This window comes from Ambystoma mexicanum, chromosome 1p (genome assembly GCF_040938575.1).
Source record: "Ambystoma mexicanum isolate Mex_15411 chromosome 1p, UKY_AmexF1_1, whole genome shotgun sequence".
NCBI classification, from domain to species: Eukaryota; Metazoa; Chordata; class Amphibia; order Caudata; family Ambystomatidae; genus Ambystoma; species Ambystoma mexicanum.
In genome coordinates this window covers 1,421,209,592-1,421,227,186 of record NC_090921.1, presented here as the reverse complement: position 1 = coordinate 1,421,227,186, position 17,595 = coordinate 1,421,209,592, and the positions used below count along the sequence as shown (strand labels likewise).

The window sequence follows — 17,595 nt, the reverse complement described above, 5'->3', positions numbered from 1 at the left end:
GACACACTTAATGCATCATGCTTTAGAAAATACCTTCCAAGCCAACATCTCAGATGCTTTTGTGCAGCCCCCCCAAAGATTTTCGAAAGAGAGCATCACTTCTCTGCACCACCCTGACAATCCCAGGGGATGCTTAAACTGTCAGATTTTGAAACCCAAATGGAAATCCTACTAAACATAAATAACAGCCACCCCAAACCTTACATTGGATTTCTATAAGAGAGAGAAAACCTCAAACATAGTCATCAAACATATACACCTCATATTTGCAAGTAGATGTTGACTAAGATCCTTTGCCAGCCTTCACCCCCATTTCCTTCAGTTGCAGGCCTATATTTCTCCCACTTCTGGTACATCGAGTACTTTGTTTATACAAGTTGCTACATCTTGCCATACTTGGTTTGGACTCATTGGCATGTTCCAAGTGGATTTCTCTCTCTTCTGCCTCCACAAGATGTGCGAATAAATGCATTTTTATCTCCCGAGTAAACCTGAAACAAAATGGCACGATCCATTCAGAGCTCCAGATAAGGTTTTGAGTGAGAGTATTTTACTCGCTCTTTTTGAATTGGAATAAAAAAATGTTTAGGGAGCAAAAAAGTAATTCTCATTTCCAATGGGGGAAGCTTTTAGGCAAGTAAATATGTGGGACCCAATTCATGGAAAAGTGCGCATAGATCCAAGCAAAGCCTGTGCTCCGAGAATGAACCTGCGCGTCCTGACGCGCATTAGAAAATCTGCGTGCAATCTGTATTCACGGAATTGTCCATGCAAAGTAACCCCAAGCGCAAATCATGGCGGGAAGGCCCACGACATGCCCACACGCAGTGCCATTCCAGCCATGGAAAAAGACCTTTGTGCACAACTCGCGCGCATAGCAATGCACCCTGGAAAAACACTGTGCGTACCCCCCAATACAGGCCAGCACCCCGGCATGGATCCATGAGGTCCCCTGTAAATATTCCCAGCACCTCCTTAATATGCGTATGTCTAACATCTTCCATAAACTAGTGAAGATAAAATCTGATAAACAGTCAATTTCTCTCATTAATGCATATTGGAACCATGCTGGAATAGAAGACGAAACCTTTTTTAGAGACATCACTTCATTATTTGATATCATTACTTTAGATGCCTGCACACCATTTTAATAGGTGCTTTAAATACAACTTGTATTGAGAAAAAATCAAAACCATTGACAGCTTTAGTGAAGAGGTGGAATGCACTCATGGAAGAACCTCAAATTTGTATGGCTAATGGAAGCATCCCAGGGGACATTCCCCCTGCCAACAAGTGGCACAGAGGTAAAGAGACTGCCCTCATAGATTACGTATATACGTTGACAGAAACTTGTTTTCTTGTGTGTCGCATTTTCAAATTAAGTCAATTTAGTAGAAACCATGACTTATTATCGATTAAATTGTCTTGGTCAAATCCCAAAAAAGAACCAAATCTTTCAACTGTTAGAAACATGATAGTGACTAATGGCAAAAACAGATTTAAGTGGAATCCATCATCACTACATCACTTTACTAGCCTCCTAGATGCTAAAAACAATAATGGACAACAAGTGAATATGGACTTCCAAGACTCTTATGTTACAACTATGCAAATATTCATTCGACCCACAAATAGGTGTCCAATTCTACCATGAATAGACACCATGTGTATGATTTTGACCTAGCACAACAACAAAAAAACGTCCTACCGAACAGAGAGGAGAATGTTCATAGCGAATTCCCCTTCTGGCTTAGTATCCATGTTGTGTAATCTAAAGTGCCAATACAAAAATTGGATTTAAGCCAGAAGACTCCTATTATACCAACATGATGCAAAGCGGATGTTATCCACCCTGGCATCAAAAAGTTTGGCCTCCATTTGGGGGCTTCTTAATGCGGCAACAACTTCCACACAGATGGCTATGCAGATTAATGCTATTCCCGAAGAAGTATGGACTATCTATTAAAAAACTCTATATGCAACAATCCCTCTCTCTCGTCTTATAAATCATCAATCTCGAGATGAGGATTGTTTGCCGCACTTTGATGTTGAAGATGTCCTGTATTTTATCATGAGACTAAGCTACTCTAGGGCCCCAGGGCCCACTGGCCTTTCCAATAAGATAATTAAGGACTACCCTCTACCGTGGGCTAAAATCCTTTTTGCCATCTTCACACAGTCATTACATCACGTCGAATTCCTCCCTCTTGGAGATCATTGATTGTCATTCCCATTTATAAAAAAGGCAACCATAGTGACCCGGGCAACTATCGAGCCATCACCTTATCAGATGTCCTGGGGAAATAAAAGAATTTAATCAGTGGATCGGGCAAACAGATTTACAAGATTTGTATCAAACTGGCTTTGTGCCTGGATTAGGGACTGCGATAAACTTGAATACTTTAAAGGCTATAAAATTCCAAGAACATCAACAAAAAAAACAATCATTCTACATAGCCTTTACAGATTTCAGGTGGCTTTTAAGTCTGTGTCCAGCGAGATCCTGATTGATAAACTATCTAAAGCTGCATGTCCCAATCATCTTGTATTCTGGCCGAAAATTCAGATCTGTCTGTGTATGGATGGTAATTTCTCTGATCCCATTCCCACCTTTAAAGACTCAGAAAAGGGTGTGTTCTGGCATCCACACTGTTTAATTGTTTTGTTGGAGATATACGGCATGACTTTATTGAGCATTTTAACATTCAAAACAGCCAAGAAGAACCTGGCGTCAACCATGAGAAAAACCAGAAGGAAAATGCAAGACTTAACTTCGCTATCCCCACACCAACCCCCCCCTGACCCCCACATGCCCCTGCGCAAAACAGAACCAGGCCCAACCAGGTGTTGTGTACAGTTAGCTCGGAGAGACAACAAGACATGGAGCAAGACATTCTAGTACAACTGACATAGTGAGGTCGACGAGCAATTCCTACAGTAAATCAGGCTACATTTAAAAAGTAATACAGAAAGAAATGCTGCAGATCCTGCGATGGCTAAGGATTACAGTTTCAAAGCACCGCATTCATCACTCAGAAGAACAACAGACCAGTTCGACAGGAAGGAGTCCATTTTGTTGTTGGAAATTGCTGAGAGTTTGTCGTATGTGAAAATGGCCCCTAACTTGGTAAGCCACTCAGCTTTAGAAGGCGTGAAGGGGCGTTTCCATTTCTGGGCAAGAGCTAGTCTTCCAGCCCTCAGCATAGCCTCAATCACCTTTGGGAAAGCACTCACCTCAGACTCCGGGGTTGGCGTGCCCAAAAGAATATCCAGGGGATGTAGAGAAGGCTTCAAACCCACAATCCCTTTAATCCAACTAAGCAACTGGGCCCAGTAGACCTGGACCACCAGACACTCCCACCACATGTGGAACCAAGTTCCCTGTTACCTGCATTTCCTAGGACACAGAGGAGATATACCCTCAAACATCTTGGACAAGGAAGCTGCAGTGCGGTGCCAGGAATGTAGCATTTTAAAGCCATGTTCCATGGCTGAGGTGTAGATGGACCCAGAGAAGATAAACATAAAGACCGCTCTCCATGTTTGCTCCTCGAGGGCTCTCCCCAACCTCCCCTCCCAGAGTCGCTTGAAGGGTTGCCTACCATCTAGGTTCGGCGTGACTAGTATTTTGTAAATCGTAGAGAGGGAGCCCCTCCTAGTATTGGATTCCACCATAATTTTCTCAAAGGGCTTGAGCGGGCGCGTCAAGTCTGCAAACCATCTGGGATGAGTAAAGATCCCCTTAAGGCGCAAATATTCCAACACAGTAGGCGGGATATCACCCAATGCAGCAGGAAGTTGGTCATAATCAATAAAGGCGCCTTGGCGGAAAAGTTAGGCCGCTCTCTCCAGCTCCATGTCCGACCATGATTGGGAACCACGAAATCCCTTAGCTCCTAGGTTAAAAGGGGGCCCCCACAGTGAGGTCAGGGGAGAAGGCCAGGAGGACAGCAACTTTTTAACCTTGTCTTCCTTCCAGGAAGCCCATAACACAGCTAAAGTTGGGTGCACTCTGAGATGGGGTGGGAGGGCTTTTGGGGAGGCCCATAAGAGATCTCGACCTTTTTAGGATGCAAGTGAATGTCTTCAATATAGGTCCAATAAGTACCCATATCATCCCTCATATGCTCCAGCATCGCTCGAAGATGGGCCATTTTATGGTACAACCTAAAGTCAGGGAGTCCAAATCCCCCACAAGAATTTGGTAACCTCAAGATCGAATGTTTAACACTAGCCCTTTTTCCACCCCAGATGAAGCGCTGAACTCGAGCATGAAGGGTTGAGAAGAAAGATGATGGAATGATAATGGGAAGGGCCGAGAAGAGGTAGAGAAGGCGGGGCACTATATTCATTTTAACTGTGACCATACGGTCAAACCATGAAAGGGTTAGCGGCGCCCAACGCTCAAGGTCTTTACTAATATTCGCCAATATGGGGGTAAAGTTGGACTCAAACAGCTTTCCTAGATCTCTAGGGATGGATACTCCCAAGTAGGTGATGGCCTCTTCTTCTAATCTCATTCCCAACAACTCACACCTCTCTCTAGTGTCATAGTCCCGAGTGCCCATGGGCATTATGTATGACTTAGATACGTTCATCCTGAGACCAGAGAAAACCCCAAAGGAACGGATTAGCTCAAGCAGCTCGGGAGGGAGACACAGAGGTTTGTCAAATAGGCTAAGACGTCATCAGCAAAAAGAGACAATTTGAAGGTATGTTCACCACACTGAACTCCAGAAATTTGGTGGTTAGACCTAATCGCAATGGCTAGGGGCTCCATCTACAAGGCATATAGGAGGGGCGACATAGGGCACCCCTGACGGGTACCTCTAGAGAGGTGAAGGGACGCCAAAGTGGTGCCATTAACTGAGATCCTTGCCGAGGGGCCATTGTACAGAGCCAAGATCCGCCCACAGAATCTGTCCCCAAGGCCCATTTTTTGTAGGACTTTAGCCATGTAAGACTAAGCATGACTTTGTTAATGTGACCTCAGACCCGCCCAGACTGAGTGACCAACTGATCCCCTGGGTGTTTTACGCAGATGACTTAGTAATGTTAGCAAAAACACCAGGGAGCAACAGGTGCCCCTCCTCCGGCTGGGAGAATACGTTAAGTCCAATTTATTAAAGATCAATTAATCCAAATGTAGGGTGATGACCTTATGTCACACCCAGAGCGTGAAAAAGAGGACCTATAGATGGTCTCTCCAGGGTCCTCAATTGCAATTGGTCCAAAAATGTAAATACTTGGGATTAACAATCAGCATTCACCCTTCAGATAAACTGAACCAGCTTGATCTTCAAAAGAAAGTAAATACAGCTATATCGCAAGCACGCATTTTTCAGCATGAATTTGGTAAATTCTCCCTAAAATCAGAAAGTAAATACAGCTATATCGCAAGCACGTATTTTTCAGCATGAATTTGGTAAATTCTCCCTAAAATCAAAAAGTGGCTCCTATTTTGATCTATGGAGCAGAAACCAGAGCCTGGCTGCCAGAAACTTTATGGCAGAGAATGAAGGGTCAATTTTGGAAATCAGAGCTACTATTACCTAAAACCACATCCATGTGTTTAATCAGACATGAACTGGGAATTGTCTCTTTGAATGCAATGTACACATGGAGAGCTTGTTCCCTATATAGAAAATATGTATTCCCTTCAAGAAAAAGTTCATTGATAAACACATTATGATCCTATGTGACTACCACTAATCATACCAAAATCTTACAATGGAATAGCAAAATACAGAACTTATGAAGCACGGAAAACATTTCAGAGTCCTTACTCACTTTGAATCCAAATGCAGCGAAAAAAATGATACGTTTGGGAGATTGGATACGTACAAGGGATCAGTGTACACAATCACAACGTTGGAACGTCACAATTTTATGCCTAAAAGACTAACTGTGGTGGAACCATACATAGATGCATTTCCAGATCCAGTGACAAGATTCTTATATATGAGATTTACACAGAATCTATGCCATACGAATGACATTCTCTCCAAATGAAAAATGATAACTAAAGAAGAAGAAATATGTCGCTATTGCTTTAACACAGCCCAACCTGAGACGATAAAGCATTTAATAACTGAGTGCCCGAATTTAGCTGACGTTAGAACATCACATTTCTTCCATCTATTTCCAAATTCAGACTATATTACATCTGATTCGCTGTGGAGAGCAATCTTCAACTGCCATAGAGTATCAGTTCCCAAAGCTGTGGTGAAATGTTTGCAATATATCAATCTGACAAAGTTGCCAACGGTACAGGACAATACAAAATAGCAAATGTCTACACAAAAAGATATTGCAAAATGAGACATATTTTGTTTATAGATAATTCTGATCCAGCACCGCCCCTGATCGATTAGAATTTTGACTCTAATAATGAATACCAAAACATTCAATAATATGTAAAGAAATTTGTGTTGTTTTGAATTTTAGATTTAAACAAATATGCAAAATATAATTTTATACAAAATGTATGTATGTTTAAAGATTGCGTTACTGATCTCACTTTTAATGCTTTATGAAGATACATGTAATAACTGTAATGAGTGAATGAAATTGTTAATATGTGCTTTATTTGATACTATATTTGAAAGGCTGTTCAGTCATATCAAATACAAAATAAAAAAATACATTAAAAATATGAGTATCACATATCGTAAAAATCATAATTTTCCAGGACACATGCGTACAAACCCTCATAAATGGTTCCTGCACCCTGCTAAACTGCTTACGAGCATCCCCAACTGCGATCGGAAACCCCAACTGCATGCAAGCACCCCTAAATCTGATACCCAATCTTAGCTCTGCATGGAGATTCCTATGCACAAGTGTCTTTATGCCTGCCTTTGGGTGGCAGATAGTTTGAGTGCATTGCATGTCGTTTTCCCTGTGGAGAGGTTGTGCGATCGGATCCATGAATATCTATTGTTCCACGCGCCCACATTTTCACTTGTTCTTCCCCATTTTGCGTGTTATGCCCGCAACTCTGGTCTATGCACAGGCCACACCCATGCTCTGTGAGGTGTCTCGCGCAAGGCACTAACCCGCTCGCAGAGACGTGCCGAGCCTGTGCGAAATCCCTGCACAGTACGAAATGGTCCCAAGCAGACGATTCTATTAATCGACAAACTGAGATGCGTGCGCTGTTTTCCCTGCAATGGCCCGATTTACTGTGCAAATAATTCCATGAATTGGGCCCTAAACTGACATCTTTTCATTATTCATTCATCCTTGCCCTTCACAACTGACACAACATAAAATATTCATTTTGACTGTAAATGTCCTCTCGATATTAGGCAGTAATAATATTAGAGTTCTATATTGTGGCACTAACCTATTACTACCACTAATCCAAATATATCCATGGAGCTGAAGGATGAAAAGAGGGGGTTGGTTCCTTTTCGTTGGGAATATTTAACTGTCTACTTTTTGTTGGGGGTATTTTCCTGCTTTTAAGGGGCATAGGGTGCTGGTAGGCTGTCTCTCTGCAGGGCTGAGCCCTTAGAGTTTAATTTAAAAAAGGATTGGTTGTCTTTTCTGAAGGGTGAAAGGAGCCTCTTTCTGTTATAGAGTGAAGGGCTGACCCAGATGGGCAATTAAGTTAAATCCATTGGCAGTTCAAGGGATCCTTTCTTGTACTGAGCAGAAGTGACATTTTGTAATAACAATTCTTGGTTTATCCCCCTCTTCACGGTTGGCCAACTCTATGGTGTCAGTCCACAATAATCTACGGGGTGTGCATCTCAGACCATATGCTGGAACAGTATCAATATGAGGCCCAGTAATCAGACATTTGAGTCTCTCACTCTTATGATTATTTGCCAGGTCCTTGTAGCATGGAAATGTTATTTCGCACATCTCTGTCATCTCCTGCAGGTGCCCTTTGATTGAGGTATGCGTCCACCCATTTACTATCATTCATTAAAGACCTCAGTTACCACGCATATTATCTCACCAAATCATTTATTAAGGCTCCTTCTCAAGTTTTGCAGATCCACGGTGAAGCCTGAATCAATTTTCAGGGAGACACCAGTCCCCCATTTACATCGTTACAGTTGTTCATTGCATGTTCAAATCTCAGGAATTCACACTTTAATTTAGATGGAGGGGCTGGCTTGTTGTCCCATGTGTAAGCCGCAGGTGCCTTTTTTCTTTGCAAACTCCTGTTTTGACTTCTGAGGAAAGAATTGCGAGTGCAGATCTGTGAGTCGTAATTTAACTTTTTCATTCTGCCCACATAATTCTCTGTGAACTGCCCGCCACAGCGTCATTCATTCTTTCACTGAATGATAGATCCATTCCGGAAAACAAAACCCACCTTCTTTCAAAATCTTTTTTTATTCAACTGTTATTCAGCAATATACAATACAGTTTATAAACAATTGTCTTACCTTGTTTCCAATCTTTATTTAAAAATAAATATTATTGACAATGAATTATGGTAAAGTGTGCCTTTTTTAATCAAACGAAATCTTGGAAAAAATAAATTAATTTGAAAGAAAACTGGGAGAAGGAGATCAAAAATCTGAAACATAAGAAACCTTCTAAAATATGTCCATTTCATTGAACGTCTTTTTTCCCGCTAGCCTCACTCTGGTTCAGAAAGGTTACTGCTCGAGAGTTCGTGCAAAATAAAAATAAAACAGAAGGACCTTTAAAAAACATCTGGGGTGATTAAAAGGCAAAAATCATAGAGCCGTCCACCCAGCCGGGCTTGGGTGATAACACTAGGAGATGCATTATTTTAGGTGTAGTTTCTTTGTTTGTAACTGCTGCAAAAATATTGATTTTTTTTGTTCCTCCACGTATAAGTTATCATGCTGCCGTCAGTCTGTCCCTGTCCTCCTTCGAAACTGTAGTTTTTATCAAGGTTTTTTTTTGTTTGGTTGGTTGGTCAGTTGCGTGGCTGTGTATTTCGGGGTGAAAAAATTGAATAAATCCATCAGTGATTCACTATTAACTGTACAAGATGGTGAAGCATTAGCAGCAGCATATAGAGTAGGCGGTCGCTGGCGCATGTCGCGCCTGTACCTAGAAAACAAACGAGATTAATAATCGTTACTTTCAGAAAACTCTGTATGGAACATTACAAAATTACAAATAACGTTTTTAGTATTTTACACGATATATATACATATATGCATATTTTTAAACAACAGCGGCTGCATGATAAAAAAACATGTTTACTTTTTTCTCAAAAGGGAAGGGACCGCCAATGATATCGATCGACGGACACAAAAAAACACCCCGACAACTGATGGTTTAGAAGCCTTGCCACAGTCTTGAGGCACATACTCTGGCAGCCTTCTACAGTCGATGCAAATCTTTTGTCTTTTAGAAAACCACAGAAATCCTCCAACCAATGCACATGAATATCTCTGAGTCTACAATAGCCCAGTCCTAATGGATCCATAATTCAAGGAGAACTAACACACCCATGATGCTTTGTGAATTCTGATTTACATCAAATGTAGAGCCTAAACAAATGCATGTATGCTAAAATAAATTAATATTTGATAACATGAATTATAAGCATGTCATGCAATCTTGGATTTCTTGTGACCTGTACAAACCACTCAGCCTTCGAGAGTGTGGATTATTATGTTGCCAACAAAATCACTCATTGGCCTTATTAGTTTTTTACAATATTACATCATTTGGTAAACGTTTTTAATCTAATCCTCATGTACTCATCAATGCTCTGAAATAGTCCAATCTGTATTTTTCATATATGGTTATTGTTATTCTATAATATGTACAGTTCAAAATCAGCCACCACATGTTTCGTGCCCTGGGTGCTTTATCAAGGCTTGAGCATTGTTGGGTGTTCTGACCCACGTTTGGACTATTATGCTACAACATTTGGTGCTGTGGGCTTAGGAAATCCAAGATGGCCGAAAAAGCCCACATGTGCGCCAGAATCTATGAAAACCGCGCAGTTTGTGCGCACACCAAAATGGTCGCCTGACTTGCCACCCCCCGGTGCGGGTGTGCTGGGTCAGAAGAGCCATGAGTGAAATGGGGTGCCAAAGAGAAAAACAGCAGTGCCTGTTCGCTAGAAAGCACTTTAAAAATCACCCTTTGTTTCTCTGAAGGCAAGCTCAGAATGCCCATTTCAAACATTGCAGAATATCCAAAAATCTCACTGAACACCAGCGGACATCTGGCAGAATGAAGTATGTGTGCATACTAAATCTGGGAAGATGAAGAGCCCAAAACAATGTTCATAACAAAACTGGCTGAGCTATGCATGTCAGCAGCCTAACTGAAACTGGATTAAAACCACCAAAATCGAAATGTTTAAATTAACTGAGTGACCAACTTTTGAGTGTCACATAGTCTGTAACTGTTGAAATGTCATAGTTTTGCACTTAGAATCAGCATTGTAGCTGCATGTGTAAAAATTGTATGTTTGATTTAAACTCGGAACAGAAATGACATGTAGCTAAAAACTGGCTTAAAGAGATTCCAATTTTGCCTGGCAACTACCCCCATCAGGAGTGAAACTTGATTCACAGTAACTTCCCAGGCCTGGCTGTTTCCTGCTGGCCACACTAAGGATATGCCATCTCTCTGATAATTGAATTAAGGGGAGCCCCTACAGACTGCAGGAGCTTGAACAATGGGCCTTCTAGGACCCAAGCACATGGTTTATTGGGGGTGTCGTAAAAATGGCTTCCTCTGAACAATGCAACCCCCTTCCCCCAGGCAGATGGTTTATTGCAGGGGTCATAAAAGTGGCTTCCTCTTGGCAGAAACTGGGAGGGGGAGAAACTGGAGACAGAGGCTGAGCTTGAAGAAAGTGGAAAGACTGGTTTCTGTACCATGTGACCTGAAAAGACACACCCCTGTAGCCAGAACACAAATCTAAAAAGATGGAACATTCATAGAGCGGACTTGTGAAAATTTTATAAGTGATCTCATTATTCTTGTGATTTTTCTGTGCACATTTGAAGACGTGTTTGGACCCGGTGGTATGTTCAGGGGGTTTTTAGCGGAAAAGAGGATATTACTCTAAATGTATGTATGTTAAAAATATGACACTCCACCACCTAATGTCCACACACCAGGGGCACATTTGTGTAAATGCGGGGACAAATCCAATATTGGTAACCCGACCAAAAAGTGAAATGTGTTGCCATTTTTGAACCCAAGCTCCTAGAAACGACAGAATTGGAACAGGGGCTACCATCAGTAAATGCATGATGTGTGTATGCAATGCCAAACAACTGTCTATCGGGGAAGTATGTTTTTGGACCAAATATAGATTGTGTGTAATTTGACAGGGGAGTGTCCTTTCTACAGGCCATATAATGACATCGCTCTGACACTCCACTTCTTTTCCCCAATCAAGAGAGAAAGGAAAGCTTGACCAATGGGCAGTTGAGAGAGGGGCTGGCTAGTGATGCTGCACACACACCCACTTTCAAAAGACATAAAAAGAGCCACTGGAAGCTAGAGAGGACATTCAATTCCATTTGCTGCGGAGCATGCTGATCGACGACTTCACATCCAAAGATCCAGACTTCAAATCCATCAATCTCCAGAACCTGTAGCAGTACCTAGAAAGCAGAGCAGAGCTGACCCAGACCGCTGTTAGCAGAACCAGAGAGCTGACCCAGATCACTGTGAAGTGCCGAGACCAGACCGGAGTCCAGTCCAAAACCTGACCAGATCCGTGGCAAGGCCTATTTCTAAATATATTGTGAGTACCTAGCAGAACTGTGCAGAACCAATCTCTTAGTTAAAATAATATAATTCAATCTATTTTAATCTAACCAGAACTGCCTCCTAACTGTCAACTGTCATTTGCAAAGCTGCCACTTGTCATTTTCTAGCTGCAAGCTGTAACCTGTCGCTTTGAACTTTTAAAATTTCAAATCCGAAAAACTACCTTTATTTAATCGTCCGTATCTCTGGAACCGTTTGGGCTAGGAACTTGGTTTAACTTTCCTCTGAAAGCTTAGAATCTCAACTTCTCAACAAGCCTAGAACCGACTTCCTACTCCTCATACTTTTGCCGTAATCACAATTTGCGATTTGGTTAAAAATCCTGCCACATGTGAAAACAGCAGCTTCATTGCTTTCATTTGCCAAAAATTTGTTTAACCTGCTAGTTACTCCTAGATCCTTGCTAAAGTGAGCCTGAACTCATTCCAAGTATATTTCACTCACCCTGAACCTCCTAAAGGGAATTAAAACCATTTTCAGCATATTTCTCACTGCATTGTCACCATATTCAAAGCATTTTGCCTGTGTTTCAAAACTCCTATCTGTTGTATAAGCTGCTGGGGGGGAATTGAACTGAATTCTATTTGATTGCATTCCTAAGAACTGTGTCATCTTCATCTCCTTACAGTGCATAAAAGGGGGGGTGAATTGCCAGAGAAAAGTGATTACATTATCTTTTGCTGAAATCCTATCAAGTTAATTTCTGTACTGCATTTCATTCCACATTGCATCCATTTGAAACCATAAAAGTATTGTTGCTATCGTATCCATCCTATAACCACTCATCATTGATTATAAAGAAGTGTGCTAGTGCCGGACTATCCATTATTGATTACTGCTCAGATTAAGTGTGATATTCAATTATTAATTTATTATAAAGTGTGATATATATATATATATATTGTTTAAATTATCAAATAAACTGTTTAAACTTGCAAAACAGAACTACTTCGTGGCTCAGTGGGGTCAGGGGGATTCCAAGAGAGGGGTGTTATATAGGGGTAGTCATCCAGAACTCATGAACTGGACGTAAAGATATATCAATAAGGGTTTCCATTCAGTATCCCAGACTAGGCATTGACTTAGCTGTAGTGTTGAATTGAATTCTCTTACAGCATGATCAATTGAAATACCCCAAATTACATTTGCATCTCAGTTGCAAATAATTAATGATTCTATTTGTTCTTGATTTACATCAAGAAAAGAACAACACATTGCCAGTTCAATTTAAGGTAATCTAGTTGGTAAACATAAGACAATTATATCTTGTAGGCATATCATTGTGCTTAACACGACTGATTATGCCACTTTTGTGGAAATTAGCGAAATCATTTGGATATTGAGTATATTATTATTTGTTGCAAATCACAGATTTGCCTTACTATGGATTCTGATCACTTGGAAATACCACACAGCAATCTTCACAGCATATGGACTTCCACTTAAAGCCATTAATGTTCACTGCAATATCGTTTTTTAATTGCAATTTATAATTTAAAAAATGAAAGCTAATTCATTTATAAAAGGTAGATGCTGACAGCAGACTGGACCACAGCAGTGTCGGAAGCACAGGCGGATCACCTATGCGAGAGCCGCGAATAGTGAAAATCACAGCGAAGATCCCTTCAGGCACAGTGAAGTTCTGACAGTCCCTTCCCCACATCATATTTCACACATCAGAAGTTCAGCTGCTCAAAGGTGCCCATCCTACCATCCTTTCCATCTGTATAAGAAAGGGCTTACTTCTAAGAGGACACATGCTCCCCAATGTTTTTGTAAAAAGCAAACACCTGCGAAGAACATGTTCTCTTATTTGTGGGGTGCTCCTCCGTGAATACCATTGTAGTAGAGACTAGGGCTTCATTACGAGTCCGGCGGTAACCCTGCAGTACTCATATCATTTTACCGGCACCTAGCTTCCCGGTGCTACCGGGACATTACAAGTCCCGGTGGACCAGGAAGCCACGTGCCAGAAAATGTTCTATAGGACTCCACGAAATGGGTTCACGGAAGCACCGGCACCGTTAGTAACGGTAACAGTGCTTCCGTGGTCAGTCTGCCTTCTGGGGCCGCTGCACCCGGCAGGGTCGGACCTGTCGGCAGCAGCAGCCCCAGCAGGCAGATTCAGCATGTGGCGGACTGGAAAGAAGGGTGCGGTAGGCTTACCGACATCCTTGTTTCCGGACTGCCACCGTCATAATTAGGCCCAATTTGTCAAAAGCAGGAAGAAGAGGCTACACCATTGGATGTCTTTGCTTTATAAACCATATATAATTCAACACGATCAAGCACAACTGCATCTTCAACTTTTTTTCATTGTGAATGTAAAGTACCTAAGCATGTTATAACTGACATGTGTCATTGTATGTACCTTAACTCCTTGACCTCTCCAGCTGCAGAGAGTAATGGCAAGAGGGGTATTAATCTGGAGTGAGTAGAACAACCATCTGTTGCACCAGCGAGAGCATCTGCAGAAGGGGGGGCGTGCACCCTGCCGCAGTTCCTCAGAGCGATGCAGAACTGGCATTGACTGTGTCCCTCCCAGCACAGGTTTCTGATCACCCAGAACCAGCTCACAAGGAAAGTCTGCAACACTCCAGTAGATTAAGTTGCCAGGAACATTTAAGCCGACCAGGAAAACAGGACATTCTGCACGCTCTTTTTACTCAGGAATGCAATTATTTTCAGAACTCTAAAGCCACATTGATTGGCTAAAATCAAGGCATTCTCACTAATCCCCACCACACGTTGCTCTATACCTCAAGGCAGAAAATAAAATGGTGAAACCTCTGCATTCAATTCCCATGATCATAGCAGACTCCAGGAATTCCTGATAATTCTGCCTATGGGTTAACTGTTGCACTCACACCTGCCATCAACCACACCTCCTATACGTGTCCTAGCTGCACCGTCTACCTTCCAAAACACCATTCTCCTTGAACCTATATATCAACATTAAAGTACATACCGCTCCTAAATTGTAATAGATTTTTAGAACAACATGCTGAGACGCAAAGCTAGAATACAGAAACTTAGCACCGATGCAAGTGCCAATTTGTCGAGAAGGAAAAATGACTTTCTTGCATATGTAATGTTTAAATGCATTTTTGCACTGTGGCAATTTTTGCACTGGTGCAAATGCAGTGCAAAGTTTCACGGCACTGTTGCAGATTTTATGTAAAAAGGGGCCCTTTTGGATTTGCTAACACGCTAGAAGGTACGCAGAATGTAAAACTGACGCAATATTCTTACCATACTCTTATCATAATGCAACTGTGAAGGAGTTATTCAAACTGTGTAGTGCTTCCGGAACCAAATCCCGAATGCTACTCAAACCCTAGCAAGGACATTAAAGGCCTGATTTACAAAATATTTTCAATGGGACTTTCCCAAGTTAAAACATTTGTGTAACTCAGGCCATAAATTACGTAAATAAGTAAATGCTCTTTGACACACTCCTATAATCAGTCGAGGTCGATAACAATCGTTTTCAATATATCGAAATTCCTTCTTTTTTAACTCCCCTTCTCAAGGTATGGCACACAAAAATATATCTACCTGTGCAATATGGATGTCTTTACCATTTAAAAATCACATTTTCTGACTGTCTTGTCAGTTAGCTGTAATTGACAAATCCTGAATCTGGAAAGGAAAGCGGAGGAACGATACTGATGACACAGTGACATCAAAGATACGCTGCATCTGAGCTCTAGGTACGTATAAACGCTCCACTTTAGAGAACATCTGCTGCAGGCACGGCTTTCCATCCACACACAATAGAATGCAGCCATGACCTACGAAACATTCGGTCTAGCTGGACACATAACGTTTTTAAGCCTACTTAGACCACACTTGCCTCAACACCCCTGCTATTGGGATACAACGACAACCTACAACACAAATTCGGTCTAGCTGGACACATGACGAGTCTCTTGCACTCGCACCCACTCATGACCTCCTGCAGAACCCACCCACATTCCTGATCTCTTGGGTTGCTTGATTGATCTTAGCCAGCCCTTCTAACCCCTAATCTTGGCCAAATGCACACACACACACACACATTTTAGGCCTTTGAGAATGTTCCCATACCTGGAATTCGGTCCCCGAGGGCATTCCCACCACAAGCGCTTTGGGACTATAGTAATGGTAAAAGGCGCTATATAAAGACTACTACAATTACAATCTTATCGCAACTCTTGTTAATCAGATATTGTGCTTCTATATAGATGGCAATGAAGCAAGTCGTCTGCCTCATATCACAAACTTTGAGCTATTAAATATTGCGGACCTTGATGATGACAAAGGTTTAAAGAACGTTTATATTCACTCCTTATTTGGAACCATAATGATCTGTTTGAAGTTTATGTACACAATATCTCAAGTCCACGCCAGGTGCATTATTCCTGTATAGCACACACACAATCAGTGTGCAAATGGAAAACCATGCAGCCCCCTGTGCTTTGTGCTGCACTGCACCTAGCTCAGAAGATGTGTAAATGTGTGCTAAACATGCATCTACTCACGGTGTGCACCTAACAGGCCATAATGTGTCACTCCTTTGGCACAAACACACGTATCAACAGCAACCTACACTGTACAAACACAGCAGAAAACCTTGCCCATTTATAAGCTAAGCATGCCTTCAGGGTCCACTTGTGTACACACTGAGCCCATGACACAGCCAGACAATACTTTTAGTAATATATGTTTATCTCTCTGAATACACTCTCACATAAATATTCCCTTTTTCTTCAGACACCTCAGAATTTGTCCTAATTTCTGCAGACCTACTATTAAATGAGTTCTTCAAGGAACCAGATTTCCCTTCTATTCTCCCTCCTTTCCTTTTGTGCCCCCCCCCCACATTCAACTATATATGGCCAACTCTTGTTGCTGCCATTTCGGTTAGATGACTTGACAATTCCCAGATTGTCTTCTCTGCGTAAGGATGGACGTTGTATACGCTGTACCTGGAGTACAAGTCTACATACGTCAAGGGAACACACAAGCACATCTCTCGTCCAACACTCAGCCATGCACTGTCGCCAGTACCACTGGACAAAGTGTCGGAATCTGCCCTCATAGAAGATGCTCCAATAGGCTGCCTGATGATCGCCCTCTAGTTTTTCCTGTCCTTTAGCTCAAAGACAGTATATTTGCAAGGGGTGTTTGTGAATTGTATCCATTTGGGGGGGTCACAGGTCGCCTCTTTTGCTGTACAACGAGCATGCAGTACTGGTGGCTTGTACTTCAGTTGCTCTTCAAGGCCTCCTCTCTGCGTACACTACTAACATGGTAAAAAAGGCGTGAAAAAGTTAACCATGCAAAATAATGTTATGCATCTGGGTAAGGGCACAAAGTATTGCAAGGGCTTATTTTCTGAGGAGTCTTGTTTATACCGTTGAAAAGTCTTTGATTACTTGGCCATTAGATGGCAGTCTAACTGTAGGGAAATACAAGGTGGCTCTGCATTTCATCATCCACATTTTAGCGTAGGTTTGAATTTTAACTAGGGACACGGGTGTGAGATTCATATATGTGAGCACTCTGGTTATGACCTCACACATAACAGAAGAATGTTGCTGGGGATCCAGGATTGGTTCATTAAGGTAGGCTTAACCTGCACCAAACACTGGGGCGCGTTTGGCTTTAAAAGAGGGTTGAGAGCCTCTTTTGGCAGATCACCCGACGACTTCAAAGGAGTAAGAAGAAGGATTTATTTGGACCCTGGCTGAGGGTACAGTCTGCCTTACAGCTTCCACCTGTGAAGGAAGGCCAGGATTTCCAAGAGGGAAGCACGTTCCCTCCCCTAAACATCTCCCAGGGAACAGAGGGAGATACCAGACTCAG

General features: G+C 41.9%; 1 protein-coding gene across 1 annotated transcript in view; it reads right to left on the bottom strand.

Annotated features, from left to right (window-relative positions):
* Positions 1 to 8,333: 8,333 nt before the first annotated feature.
* VSTM2B (V-set and transmembrane domain containing 2B) overlaps positions 8,334 to 17,595 on the bottom strand; it is a 284,266-nt gene continuing 275,004 nt past the window's right edge. Inside the window, exon 5 of the mRNA XM_069607072.1 lies at positions 8,334 to 9,045. Within this exon, the coding sequence (XP_069463173.1) occupies positions 8,957 to 9,045 (89 nt within the window). The 3' untranslated portion in view covers positions 8,334 to 8,956. The remainder of the gene's footprint in view (positions 9,046 to 17,595) is intronic.